The 15,244-nt window shown below is 30.6% G+C and overlaps 1 protein-coding gene across 1 annotated transcript; it reads right to left on the bottom strand.

Moving 5' to 3' along the window:
- Positions 1-2,900: 2,900 nt before the first annotated feature.
- LOC127128532 (plant cysteine oxidase 2) lies at positions 2,901-5,703 on the bottom strand. Its single transcript, XM_051057875.1, has 5 exons — positions 5,163-5,703; positions 3,884-3,999; positions 3,655-3,799; positions 3,315-3,533; positions 2,901-3,216 (listed from the first exon to the last, which is right to left on the bottom strand). The coding sequence occupies exons 1-5, from the start codon at positions 5,389-5,391 to the stop codon at positions 3,095-3,097; spliced, it is 831 nt and encodes a 276-aa protein (XP_050913832.1). The 5' UTR covers positions 5,392-5,703; the 3' UTR covers positions 2,901-3,094.
- Positions 5,704-15,244: the final 9,541 nt, after the last annotated feature.

The following is a 15,244-nucleotide window of genomic DNA, read 5'->3' as shown; positions in this document are numbered from 1 at the left end:
TGACTTAGCATACAATGTAGGTATGATGAGTAAATTCATGTAGAAGCCAAAGCTATCACATCTAGCAGCGACGAAGAGGATACTAAGGTATCTGAAAGGAAATCTCGACTATGGTATTTTGTTTCCTTATGATGATAAAGGAAAATAATGCAAACTAGTGAGATACATCGACTCAAGTTGGTGTAGTGATGCTAAGGATCAAAAATCCACTGCTGACTATGTGTTTATGCTAGGTGATGCACCGGTTGCTTGAAGTTCGAGAAAGGAGCCAGTAGTGGCATTATCGTCGTGCGAAGCAGAATACATAGTTGCTTCTCTTTGTGCATGTCAAGCAATATGGAACGTGAATTTGGTTGAAGAGATAACAACGAAGAGTCATTGAGCAATTACCGTGAAGATTGACAGCATGTCAGCTATCAATCTGGCGAAGAATCCGATGGCACATGGTCGAAGAAAGCACATCGAAATGAGGTTCCATTATCTTCGAGAGCAGGTAACAAATGGAAGATGAATTTGGAACACTGCAGAACTGCGAATCAGATTGTAGACATCATGACGAAGGGAGTGCAGGTTGAAGTGTTCAGAAAACTAAGATTTATGATGAATGTAGATAGCTTAGACAAAATGAACTAGGTGGTGTATTGAATTGTAATTCCTTGTGTCGAAGCAGGTTGCTCGACAGAAGAAAGAAAGTGTCGAATCACCTAGTGTGTCGAGTTGTATTAGTGTGTCAAAGTGTCGAAGCATGTTGCTTCACATAGGATTTCGACTTAGGCCTATTTTTAGTAGTGTTAACTATTTTGGGATTTTTTTATAGTTTTGGGTTTTGGCTTAGTGAGCAAGCTAACCTAAATATATAAATAGAGGGAGTAACCCTTATTTTTGTATAATAAAGAAGAACTCATAACATTGTATTCACAAAATTTTACAGTTGCAAAGTGAATAAAGAAGTTTTCCACGGGTTATGGACATGGAGAAAACTCTACAGAAAATATTCTTCTTCTTCTTCAACGCTTTTCTTTTCTTTCTCAATCGTTATTTTCTTTTCATTGTCACTGTGTGGCTGGTAACAATCTTGTTCATCAAGATTGTTAGAAATTCTCCATAGATTGTGATGGATTTTTAACATGTTTTAATGACAAATTATACATTACGTCATTTTAGACCATAAATTATAAAACACATACATTAATTGATTAAAACGTACTATAAATACATAAAAAGGCATACATTAAATAAATTAAATTAAAAATGTATCAATCGTACATAACTTGTTCCAAAAATATAAAAAATAATACAACCAAACCTAAATTATTGTGTATGTCTAACCCCCGACTTCTTTGCCTCTACTGCAAGGCACTCCGGGTCTCAGCAATAATGCATTCTATGAATACCAACTACGGACTATCTTGCTCAAAAAATCATGTACGCCTACAGATGTTGCGTACGCCCTGAGTGTGATCATCCATAGTCTATAGTACCTCCTAATTAGAAGGCCTAGGTGATCTTCCAGGAGTGTCTTGTGTCATGATAGAATGTGACACTCTATAGAACTATGTTATGTAGCCTTCTGCATAAGCCCAAAATATAAGAGTTGGCACCCTGCGATAGACACCTGGTATCAAATTATGCTCGTAATCCTTAAGTATGACATCAAAATCTCTATGGAAAACGATGGGAGAAGCAGACTCTAAGGAGTGTCTCGAAGGAATCTGTAAATATCCAAATTTGCGCTCACTCGCTCGGATAAATACACATACATCAGAGCTTATCCACAAGTCAGTCATCCAAACTATAACAAAATGACATCTAACTGACGTGTCTCATAGTGACCACTGTATGGGCAGAAGACAATGTCATCTGATACATGTCGGTCAAGATACACTTTAAAACAATACAGTGAAAATCCGGAGATACATCTCCGGATGAACTCATGATTTTCAACCATAGAATAAACTCCATTGATGCCTTAAACTCCAACCAAATGGGAATGTCTGTCTATACCAGCTACCTATTTGAAATGCACCACTATTTATTGCATCTTAAACGATCTATGTCACCTAAAATATCATTGAAAACTCAAAAAAAATGAAATGAAAAACTTACTGAATTAGAGTTATGGATATGAAACTTGAATGCAATTAGTGACTTTGCAACAAATGAGTAGAATGTAGTGGATGAACTTGAATAACCTTGTATAAACTGGATCAAATATGGATTGTAAATGACTTTGTAACAAAAGCGTTCAAATGAGATTTTTTAGCGTTTCTAGAAAATGGAGGAAGAGAGAAGAGTCTGGTGCGAGTAAATGAAACAAATGCTCTGGAGATGCATCTCCAAAAAAATAACTTAATTTTTAAAATGACTCACCAATTTGCGCATGAGAATGGTATAAAAATGATGCGTCGGACGATGTATCTCTAGAGTCTGCTTCTCCCATCGTTTTCCATAGAGATCATACATGTATAATACATGTAACAATTAATAAGATTGTTGTATAAGTCTAAATTATCAAAATCCTTTATTGCCTCCCTTATGAACGCTCCTCTGGAGCTTGAAAAATTAATGATAATGTTATATGAGAGTAGAAAGGAAAATAGTAATTGAATGCAGAATAAAATGGTAATTTTGAAGATTAAACTTAAGATTGTGCAATAACTCCGCAGCAGGAATTAAAATAGCAAGATTTTTTCCAGAACCAGTCCTTTTGAATTGTCCAATGTCATATTTGACAATATTGTTGTTCTTCTACTTTTGATTCAGATTATTGTTAGTTTTCTCAGACCATAACTTAAGATTGTCCATTCATATTTATGGGAAAAGTAGGGGAGAGATTAATGAGTTAATATGCTATTTACCAAAAAGATCAAAGGCACTAATCAGTTTTAAAAAGAAAGAAAGAAAAATATGAAATTTCTCCCATTCATAAACTCTTTTATTCAAGTTTTGAGAAACTGTGTCAATGTTATGGTTCAAAATTTGTCCTTTCCTTTTTTTAGGTATGTACACAATAACTTAAAACAGCACCAAAGTACAACCTCGAGTAACAAGCATGTGCTAGAAAGAATAAAAAGACAACCAAATTTCCCTAAGATTAATTCTCCACAATCTTTGGACTGCTGTACATTTTCACTATCACTTGTAAACTCTCTGGTTTCTCTCTTTCTTCAAGCCATTCATACTCTTTCTTTTCTTCTTCTGCTATGGATATTCCATCTACTCAAATTTCAAAAACAATCATTGCATTATTGTTAGTGTAAGAATACATGGCCCCCATTATTGATTTATGCTATTTGATAACTAAAATCTTGTACCTGGAAAGTTGGAGAAAGGAAAAGTTTGATAGTATGAGCAGTGTCTGCCATCAGGATCAGAGTAGGGAGGACCAAGAACATCTAGAACTGCACAAGCTGTGACTGCAGTGAAGCAATGCATGTTGCCACCATCATTAGGATAAAGGATGGAAGGATTGCAAGGAGCAGTGAAATCAGCATCAACCTTCACTTTCGCCAATCTTTTCTCAGGTGTCTCGGCTGCGCCACAATTTCAAAAAATTAATTTTTTAGATTCATTGAATAACTAATGTATCTAAACAATTCATAGACCACCAGATACATCGGCATAATGTGAAGGCTTAAACTCGAAAATACTCACTTTGTGAGACATGAGCATGCAAGTTAACAGCCCAATCATAAGATTTGATGTGCATTGTTCCGAATAGAAGCTTACTAAAAACCGTCATTTCAGGGTGATTGTGAAGAGGAATTACTGCGGAAGGTGGCAAGCAAAATATTCCCATCTGCAATACATCAAAATCAAAACAAGTAAGTAAAAAAATTAAGTTGCACTTTCAAGTAATGTTGGAAAAATCGAGCTTAGTTACCGAGAATTTGTCACACTCGAAAATGTGAAGGTAGGTAATTTTTGGCGTTCCACCATTGTTATTGGTGAAATACGGCATATCAGGCTTCAATCCAAGGTCTTCTGGTTTTATTCCAGCTACACAATGAAAAGTCATTGTTAAAGGCTTATCTATCATGGAATGTAGAATTAAGGAAAATAATGAAATTTTGGAAGAGATTATACACTAAAATCATAATGGAAGTTTTCAGTCTACCTCAAATAGCATTTGCATATTGCTTTAAAAAATGAAAGAAAAAAAGGAAAAACACTATGACATTTATTAACGTTGCGTCTAACTCAGTCTTACAAAACCGATCAGCTTAAAAGGCAATAATCATCAATCACTAAGTCAAGCCTTATCTAGGATCTAGGATTGATAAAGCAGATGCAAGAATGTCAGCTTGAGTAACACAAACATTGTTGAGAATCCACTGCCTCGAAAAGCTAAGATCCCTTCCCAAGGTTTGTCCACTCTGATATAATATCAAAATTTTAGGTTGATGCATATCAACTCCTAGAAAAACAGGATTATAAGGTGAGATTCTCATTATTTATTACTTATAAACACATTTTCATGTAGTGCCTCATTCAAACATTGAATTCTTAACACAATTCACTCTCAAAAATGACAACTGCCAAATCATTTATTACACTCACAAGCATTAAATTATGTGTTTTTTGGTGCTTAGACCAATTTATTGGTTTCCAACTACCTTCAAATTCAAGTTACCACAAACCTACAACTTGTTACTACCAACCCTAATGGTTGACACTTTCCAAGTTAAAGAACACTGACTTCAAGCATTTATCAACCACCTACATTTAACTCATCATTACTATCTCCAAAGAACATCTAATTAGGTTCATAAGATAAATAGTGAATAGTATTGATATCATGTAATGGTAGATAAACCATATAATGAGTCATTTTCTAATGCAAAAACAAGCATAACATAATAAGAAGCATTCATAATTTGATGTGATCAACACCTTCCAATACATAAATGATTCTAAAGAACATGCAATGTTAATCAATTTTACACTTTAAAAAATCAGATATCTAAGAGAGAACAAAAACAATAATAAATCATTCCAATTATCATTCAATAAAGGAAAATCCAACAGCATACACATTTAAAATTTCATTACTGATCCAAAATTTTCAACTTGAAATGAAAAAAACAGTTGAAAAACCAGATTAAAAATGAACAATAATAGGGTAAAATAATATTTAAAAAAAAAAGAAGATAAATTTGTACCTAAAATAGAACTAAGCAATTCAATATGTTGAGAAGAAGGAACAATTCCAGGTGAAGCATTAGCAAAAACATGTTGGCAAGCAAGAAAAAGTTTCTGAACCGGCGACATCTTCATCCACTGACGATGTCGCCGGTTCCTTCTAGATTTCATGTCGTTGGTATTTGTCTGATCAAAAACTTCACATAACTCTCCCCCTTTTCCATCCTTCAAGTTTCTCTCAATCCCCATTGAAACAGAGCAAGAAAAAGACCCAGATGAGAAAAACTGAAAAAGAATAGAACTTTAGTAGATGAATGGATTCAAAATGAAGCAAGAGTGTTGTGAATGGAGTTTTGGAAAATGGGTGCGGAAGAAAACGGGGAAAAAGTTGAATGAAACAGAAAACAGAGGAAAACAGGGGAAAACAGAGGAAGTGGAAATGGAAGAGGAATCTGAAGAATGAGATGAAAAAGACAGAGAGAAAGACAAATATAAATATGAGGAGAGAGAGAGAAAGAGGAGAGAGAAAGTGGTTTGGAGAAGTGAAACTGAAAACCAGGGGCCATGTTTAGAATTTCAGTGGGCTGCTATCAAACAGTGGATAATATTTCCTACTTTTCTTTTTCTAGATCTTACTTACTTTTTTTCCTCTCTTTTTATGATATAATACTATTTAGGTTTTTTTTATTATGACACATTTAAATATTATAAATTCATCTCTAAACTTTTGTTCAAATAAATTTTATTATTAAAGTTTGAATCTCAATACTCACAATTGTATTTGTATTGTATGTATGAATTTATAATGATTGTTATGACTTTGTATATAAATTTTTAAAAAATATATAAGTTATTTTATAATATAAATAAATTATAAAAGAGTTTAAAATAATTTTATATTAATATATAATAAATAACAAAATAATGTATATTCTGTTAAATTAAAAAATAATTTAAAATAATTTGAGGAAATAGAAGACTCGTCACATTGAGTATTATTCCACGTTAGTATATTTTCATCAAATTCATATTTTTTTTATAATTTTTTATTTATTAAGTATTATTAATAAATAATAAATAATTTTTTAATTTTTTAATAATTTTTTTTGTATATTTTTAAATTTTTTCAATAAAACTATTTCTGACACATATGACTATTTTGATTATTTGGATTTGATGGTGATGTTCAAACCTATCTTAAATTTGACATATTTTTGAAGTGGTTTCGAAATTTTTTTTGGTCATTTCTTTGTATACTTAAGAATTTAGTTTTGAGCATAAATTATAGTATTAGGTAAATAAAAAAAGTCAATTATTAATGTCAAGTTAATGTTCCAAGCACTATTTTTTATTATAAATTATTTTCTTTTATTATAAATATTAATTTCCAATTTTAAATAAAAACTTAAATGAGAATGAGACAAAGAAATATCTTATTTATGATATTTAAGAATGGGATAAGGATCACACTCCTTCTAGTATGGTCCAAGTTTCCAAAATATAACAATATTTTTAATGGTTAATTACTATATTTTAAATATTTAAATTGCTTTTTAGAATTTTAAAACAGAATTTAATTGATATTATCAAGGGGTGTAAATAGATTTGACATTATCAATCAACCGTAATCTTTATTTTTTTAATAATATTTGATATTTATTTTAATCATCTATAATATTATCTATGCTGTTAATTGTTTTTTTTCAAATATATTTTTAATTATATTACATCTTTTTCTATAATATGTAATGAAGACTAACTATACAGATAAATTTGTAAAATTATAAAAAATAGTTAATAAATTTAATATTCTAACTAATTTTTTTAATTTTCTTAACTTTTTATATGAGGTTATGTTTAAGGATGGAATATGTGAATAGTTGTGATACATTGATCGTATAAAAAATGTACATTTTAAATACATAATAATTAATATCTTTAAAATTATCACTGTGTAAAATTAATCTATGTTAACTTTAAAAAATTATTAATTCTGATTTATACATTAAATAATAGACTTAAATACATTTTATTTTATATTTTATCTAAATTAAAATTTAATTTTAAAAAAAATTGCATTTAATGTTTGTTAGAAAATAACTATACATGTTTCCTTATCAAAAGACATTTTGATCCTTACATGTCAATCTTCTAGAAATAGTTTCAAAATTCTTATATTTAGGGCATGTTTGAATCACTTCTAAAAAACTGTTTTTTAATTTTTAAAAAATAAAAACTAAAAAACTTGTTTGATCAATTATTTTTAAAATAGTAGTTTTGAAAATTAGTTTTATTTTTTAGTTTTAAAAACTGAAAAAGTAAAATTGATAAATATAGTTTCAGTTTTCATTTTGAATTTTTACTTAAAGAAAATTCAAAAAGTAAAAACTTACGGAAAACTGTAAATTTTTATTAATGATATTTTGGTAATTTTTTGATTTTTTTATTTATGATTTCAAAAGGATATTAATATTGTATGAGATTTTAAGAAGAAAAAATCCATAATAATAGCATAAAACCATTACCAATAAATATTAATGGTTGATCATTTTAATTTTATTCATGCATTCAAGTTCTAATTTTTTTCTTTAAATAACTTAATTCTTCCGATTTTTTATATTTTCATTAACGAAATAATATATATATATATATATATATATATATATATATATATATATATATATATATATATATATATATATATATATATATATATATATATATTAATTTTAAAATATTTTATATATACATTCAACTAAATTACATCAAATAGATATACTAAAAATTAGTCTAATAATATATCACTAGCATGTATTTTGATTCGATTAAAAAGTTTTAGATAATAATAACATACAAATTATATATGGCAAATTTATTTAAGATTATTTTTAAAAAAGTACGCCTCAAAAACCTAACTAAAAATATATAAAATATATAACTGATAAAAGTATTTTACCAGAGAAAAATATGTATCATAAAAATAATTATTTGAAACTTTCAAAAACAAATATTTAAAATTAATAAATTTATAGTTATGATTTTTATTGAGTTTTAAAATATATGGAATTTTTCTGTTTGAGACAACAAAAATATAAGAATATATTCTTTTTATCAATAAAAATTAGGTTTAAATGCATTTTTGCTCTTCTTACTTTCAAAAAAATAAAATTTTGATCCCTCAGTTTTAAAATTTGTATTTTGGTCCCCGACTTTGAATTTTTTTTAGTGTTTTGATGTGGAAGTGTTTAAGTGGATAAATTTTAGATGTCATATCAGCAAAATTTCTCTTAAAGTATGACGTTAATATTAAACTTATCAATCTAAGCACGATCACATTGACAAAATTGTGTCTCAAATGGAGTATGAGACTCAAACTCAAAAGCACAATAAAATTAAGACACCAAAAATATAATTTTTAAAATAGAGGAATTAAAACTTTTTATTTGAAAATAGAATGACCAATATTACATTTAAACATTAATTTTGTTAAATTATTATTCAATATATTAACATTTTAGTGAAAGACGATGGTAGTTCTTAGTGATATCCATTAGAGTAAGAAATAGACACTCTGAGAGTATATTGATAGATTCATCAAGGTAGTCGTATAAGTAGAATGACTCAACGATAAACTAGAGTGTTGGATCTTCGAGAAGAGACTGAAGTTGAATTTCTTGTTCAGAAAGAAGTTTGGGGTGAAGGAACCGACAAATATGAGTGAGCTCCTCACTCAAGTCAAACCCTATATCAACTATGAAGAGAAGTTCTTAGCTTAAGATGTTGGAAGCAGTCACACATATGAAGAGATAATCAAAGTTTTTGGAAGCATCACTATAGGAAGGCATGAAGACAATAGGCGCCACGTGGACGGAAGTAGAGAAGGGCATTGAGGACCCCGATCCAGATTTTCAAAGTATACTCAGTTGAACATGTTCAGAGAAAACATTCTATAAGAGTGTGCTAAGGCCTAGTTAAAGAACGTCAGAGGTAAGATATCCCAATAACGTAAAGTAGTTAGCACAAATCGATAAATTAAAATTTAATTATTTAATTATAATAAAAATATTTTCAATATATATATTTGTTAATAAAAATGTTCTTAAAAAATAGACTACCAAAGAGATTTTTTATTTTCTTATCTCTAAAGTTGTTTTTGAAAATTTGCTTACCAAATGAATTTTTTATTTTCTCATTTCTAAAATAGTTTTGAAAAGTTAAATTATCAAACAAATTTTTTATTTATTCTCTTCTTAAAAAGACTTTTCTAAAATAATTTTATAAAATAATTTTTAAAAAGTAAAAAGTAAAACTCATTCAAACGAGCCCTTAGTTTGCAGTTTTAAAATTTTAGTTTTTAATATAGGTCTAACTTAGTATGCAAAAGGTCAACTATTTATATCAACGGCGTAAGCACCGTCATCTCGATTTTAAATTATTTTCCTTATTATTGATATTAATTTTTGAAATTTTGTTCTATAGAAGATAGGATGTCACACAATATTGTAATAATGTGTATGATAATCATAAGGCCTAACACCCTTAAAAAAACATAAGGCATAACAAAAATATTAACAAAAAAATTTAATACAAAAATTGTTAACTCAGATCAGTGCAAATCACTTATGTTTGAAGAGCATCAGTTCAATGAAAATTTACTCGGTAGTCAGTAGTATATGACGGAATGCGCTGTAAATTAAATGTTTGATTGTACCATAAAAATATAGACAAATATTGATTAAAATCAATGGAAAAGATTTTGAATCTTGATTAAAATCAAATATAATTAAATCTTAATTTGATATAAATCAAAATTTCAATCTCTACAAAAAAAGGATTCATAATAAAATATTTTTCACTTAAGAATGCGCTTTAAATCAAATATTTGATTGTACCAGAAAGAAAATAAATATTTATTGAGAGAGATTCAAAAGCAACTTGAGACATGATATCTTGCATAATGTCTGAACATCTTAGTTAACTTGTTGCCTATAAAATTTTGCTAAATAAATTTAATAACAATATCTCTTTTGCCAATTTTAGGCAAATTAACAACATATAATATGTTATGCACATCCTTACAAATAATCTTCTAGATTATATCTCTAGATCATAACAATTTCAAAGGATACATAAAGATAACAAAACATATTTGGCAGCTTACATCGGATCACTATGCACATCTTATGAACAACCTTCCATATTAGATATCTATATCACATCACTATTTGTCAAGCCCTCATCTACATCCAATGTCTCAACATCTTTCTCATTATTTAGAACAATAGTTTGAGAAAACGAGGCAACTACAATCTTTGGATTCTGCATTTGAATTAGACATCCAACCACACCTTTTCTGTTAGTGGATGTAACTATTATTTCTTGTAATGCATTTGCTTCCTGCATAAGAACCTTGAGAATGTAGTTTCTTATAGGCCTTGACATGGGAAAGACATCAATCATATTCTCACCAATAGCTATATTTGACACATCACTATTTGGAATATTGGGAAGAACAGTGTCTATGACATGTTCCCCCGCAAATAACTTATAATTAAAGTTCAAAAACTAGGAGAAACACATACTTCATCTTCAACAGAACCAAAATCATGTTTTTTTATTAATCAAAATTCTAAAAATTATAGAAGGAAAGTCAATAAGAAGTTTCATGGCGTAGGATTATGTATGCTTAACAATTTGCTCAAACACATGTTCACCAAAATCAAAGATTTTCCTAGTTCCTATGATATAACATGACAGAAAGGCTATGAATGATACTTGAACCATGGCTTAAGGGTACCCAGTTGGCAACATTGATCTTGTAAAGGATAACATATTTGACGCTAAGGTTTGAAGCAGTCATCAAACCTTTTGATTGTTAAATATATAATTCTTTGTGTCAAAGTCGAGACAATATGTTTGTGTGTGTTGAAATTAGCATTTGTAGAACGGAGTCTGTATCTGTTGTATTTTCTATATTGAGATCTTATGAATAATGGAGTAACACCAATTGGAGAGAATGCTACTGATGAACAAAGTGTTGCACACAAAGATTTGAAGAAGAAAGATTACAAGACTCTCTTTGTAATCCATCAGTGTGTTGATCTAGACAACTTTGAGAAGGTTGGTGATGTAGATTCAACAAGGGAAACATGTGACATTCTGGAAAAATCATTTGGAGGTGTTGAGAAAGTGAAGGAGGTGAGGTTACAAACTCGCAAAAGAATGTATGAATTGCTTCAGATGGAAGACAATGAAAGTGTGATCCATTTCTTCAAAGGAGTTATGAAACTGGTGAATCAAATCAAGATGTATGGAGAAGTGTTGACATCAAAATTTGTAGTGTCAAATATTTTAAGGTCATTGCCTCCAAAGTTCGATCATGTGGTAGTAGTCATAGAAGAATCGAAGGAATTGTAAAGTATGACAAACGAATAGCTTTAAGGGACTCTTGAATCTCACAAACAAAGAATTATTAAAAGAGATGCAATCAAGTCGAAGACTGACATAGATTTGCAAGCTCAGTCGACTAAGAAAGACAAAGGAAGATGGAATAGTAACAAGGGCAGAGAAAGCTACAAAATTCGACTGGTAGATTAAACCATCAAGAAGGCAGAATGTTCTAATTAAATATAATTCTAATCTAAAATTACAAATTAATCCTAAAATCAATTAAGATTAAGTCCCTAATTACAATATAAGGTGATTTTTTATGTATTATAAAAAGATTAAAAAACACAATATATTTCATATGAAAAAAGAAGAAATAAAATACCATGATGCATGGGGGGTGCAACAATGCAAGTGGATTTGAAGAAGGTAACTAAGTGTTGGGCCCAGAGTGTGAGGCCTAATATATTTAGTCATTATTTGTTTCAGACTTGGAGATGTAAAAGAAAAGATGGGTGTGCGTTGTGGAAAAGAGGTCAATGGGAATGGATTCGGTGGCCCGTGAGAAAGTCAACAAGGGGGGAAAGTGTGAGAATCTCCCCCATTCAAAACTTCAACCTCAGACAACTTCTCTTTCCATTCTTCTCTTATCCACTCACCTGAAATCACTCTGCCGCACCGGAAATCACCTCTGGGAGCGACGGAGCCCAAAACATGACTAACCTTTCACCAAAATGTTTGTCATCCTCTTCTCTATTCATCCCTAACCGTTATTTTTCTTAATCATCAACCCAAACCCCTATTCTACCATAGTCATATAAAACCCTAAAAACTTCAAACAAAAATTAAATACCATTCATCCATGAATTCAAAGCAAAACCTTATGGGCTTTTTCTCATCAACACAAACTCTACAACATGGTAACAAACATGGAGCAAGCAGGTGAAGAATCAAGGTGTGTCGAGGCTTACCAACAGAGCTGAGGATTGCTCTAGTAGTTGTTGCAAATTGAAGTAAAGCGGAGAAATAATAATGTTTGACTTTTATCTTAATCATTTAATAAAATAAAAGTAATGATAATTTATGTCGATACAAGTTAACAAAACTTATTTATAAAAAATTTATATTGTAAAAAATAATTAAAAAATAATTTTATATTTTTGTTAAAGTCAATGTATAATTTCTAAAATAACATTTTTAACTTGTGATTCTAATGCGCAAATTAGCATTATCCATACTAGTAAAATAATATTCCCTCTGCTTTAAATTATAAGACCGGTTCCTTTTTTATAAGATCCTCTTCAACTTTTAAAGTTCAATAATTATTTTTTTAATATACTCTTAATTGTATTTCTCTCTTGATAAATTTATAAAATTATACGAAATAGTTAATAAATTTAATATTCTTACCAATTTTCTTAATTCCTATAATTTTTTATATGGAGTTTTATATTTAGGGACGGATGTGATACAAAAATTTGTGAATGGCTGTGATACAAAAATTTACACCAAAATATATAACAATTAATCTCTTTAAAATAACAATCAATGTTTTAAATGAAACCGTTTTAACTTTAAAAAATTATTAATTCTAATTTATACATTAAATAATAGACTTAAATATATTTTATTTTATATTTTGTTTAAATTAAAAATTGCATTTAATATTTGTAAGAAAATAACTAGACATGTTTGCTTATCAAAAGACATTTTAATCCTTACACGTCAATTTTCTAGAAGTGATTTCAAAATTCTCCTATTTAGTTTGCGCTTCCAAAAATGTAGTTTTGAACACAAGTCAAACTTAGTATGTAAAGGGTCAACTATTTATATCAATGACATAAGCACCACCTGAAGGTGAGAAAAATACACAAGAATAGGGGTTGAATTGTGTACAAATGATTATTTTAACTTGTGAAAAATTGACTTCAAAATCACAACAAATTCAAAATCTAATCTTAGAGATATCAACGGAATATAAAGATTCAGAAGTCAAGCAAAAATAAAGAATGACACACAAAGTTATCTTGGTTCCTCCCACAAACTAGGAGTAGTCTAGTCCCTTGTATTATAAGAGATTTTCACTATAATCAAACAGATTACACCTTGCTCGAGTAAACTAGCAAGAGACTTCACTAGTCAATCACACTAGAAAGAGACTTCTGCTCAAGCACACAGACAAAAGACTTCAACTGCTTAAGCAAACTAGCAAGAGACTTCCTAAACTCTAAGCAATCAGTTTATAAGAATATATAATAACTACACTTGAGATATACCCAAAGGTGAAAAAGTGACACAACAAACATAAAGACTCTTAATATTTAATACTTCTAAGATATACAAAGATAAGAAACCTTAAGGACTCGTGCAAAGAAACAACTATGTTCACGTAAGCTCAAAGTTATTGTATAATATGTGTCGCATCTCAAAAAATGAGAACACGACTTAGCGAAGCGCAATCGCACGCTCGCAATGATGGACTGAACAGAGTCGCCACCGAACTTTATTTATTCCTAAAAAGGAAAGGGGAAATATCGATAAAACCCAAGAAAAAACGACAATGATTATGGTCGTCGCAATCAATATCAAGGTTCGGGAGTCGATTACGCAAGGGGAAGGTATTAGCACCCCTCACGTCCGTTGTACTCAACGACAACCATTAGGTTAATTGTGCGCGTTAGTGTTAGTTGGAAATGTTAGACTTCTCAAGTTATTAGGTGGGAAAGAAAGAACAGAAGAGAGAAGAATGTTTTTGGATTTTGAAACGAAAGGGACTAAACCTAAGTTTTTTATTAATGGGCCTGACAAGATTTACAAATCCTGCTCCTACGTATCTCCGGTTGCAATTAGGGGTGGCAAACGGGCATGCCCGCCCCGTTTAGGCCCGCCCCGCAAAAGCCCACAAAAAAACGGGGCGGGGCGGGGCGGTCATAGTTGAGGATGCGGACCTAAAACTTAGACCCGCCCCGCAAAAAGTGAGGGCGGGGCGGGGAAAGCCCGCGGGCACTGCACTCTTTAAGTCTAAAAATGCAAAAATATATGTAAATGCATGTCCCCGCAAAAGCCCGCGAAAAAAACGGGGCGGGGCGGGGCGGACACATTTGAGGGTGAGGGCCTAAATCCTTGGCCCGCCCCGCACAAAAGTGCGGGCAAAACGGGCATTCCCCGCGGGCCGAGCCCGTTTTGCCACCCCTAATTGCAATAGAGAACTCAAGGCTTACGTAGTTCTGGTAGAAAATGTTTGTTTGTTGGTCGGTTTTAGCGAAAGCTATCTTGTATTAATCAACGGGAAACATTATTTTACCCAAAAGAGATGAGGAGCGGACGTATACCACACATCAAATGGATTTACAAACCAACATTCGGAAAAATGTCACTTATCTCAACTCAACAATTATGGCCGAAGCATTGCTTTGCATCATCTTAAGACAAAATGTCTTTCGTTTATGAAAAGGGTTTTTCTGATCAATCGCACGACGGCAAAAATAGAGTTTGATTGGTTGAATTTATTTTTGGGCTTGAAAGACGAGTATTTATGGCTTGCAAGCTCTTACAACTTGGGTCTAATACTCGGGATTACGACTGGACATTTCATCCAGGTAATCTTTTTCTTTCAATTTTATTGAGAGAAAGAAGTTTGAATATTTACGAGTGTTTTAGAGGAGAAGACGAATACATAGGGCTTACAAGCTCTTATAACTTGGGCCTAATATTT

This window comes from Lathyrus oleraceus, chromosome 3 (genome assembly GCF_024323335.1).
Source record: "Lathyrus oleraceus cultivar Zhongwan6 chromosome 3, CAAS_Psat_ZW6_1.0, whole genome shotgun sequence".
Lineage (NCBI taxonomy): Eukaryota > Viridiplantae > Streptophyta > Magnoliopsida > Fabales > Fabaceae > Lathyrus > Lathyrus oleraceus.
The sequence above is the reverse complement of the archived record's forward strand: the minus strand, read 5'-3'. Positions and strand labels throughout refer to the sequence as shown.

Bases quoted from the DNA above. Each gene is read 5' to 3' on its own strand.
- LOC127128532 (XM_051057875.1), bottom strand. From the start codon at position 5,391: ATGGGGATTGAGAGAAACTTGAAGGATGGAAAAGGGGGAGAGTTATGT. The intron at 4,000-5,162 runs GTACAAATTTAT...TTCATTGTGTAG, and splicing joins ATTGCTTAGTTCTATTTTAG to CTGGAATAAAACCAGAAGAC. The intron at 3,534-3,654 runs GTGAGTATTTTC...ATTGTGGCGCAG, and splicing joins GCATGCTCATGTCTCACAAA to CCGAGACACCTGAGAAAAGA.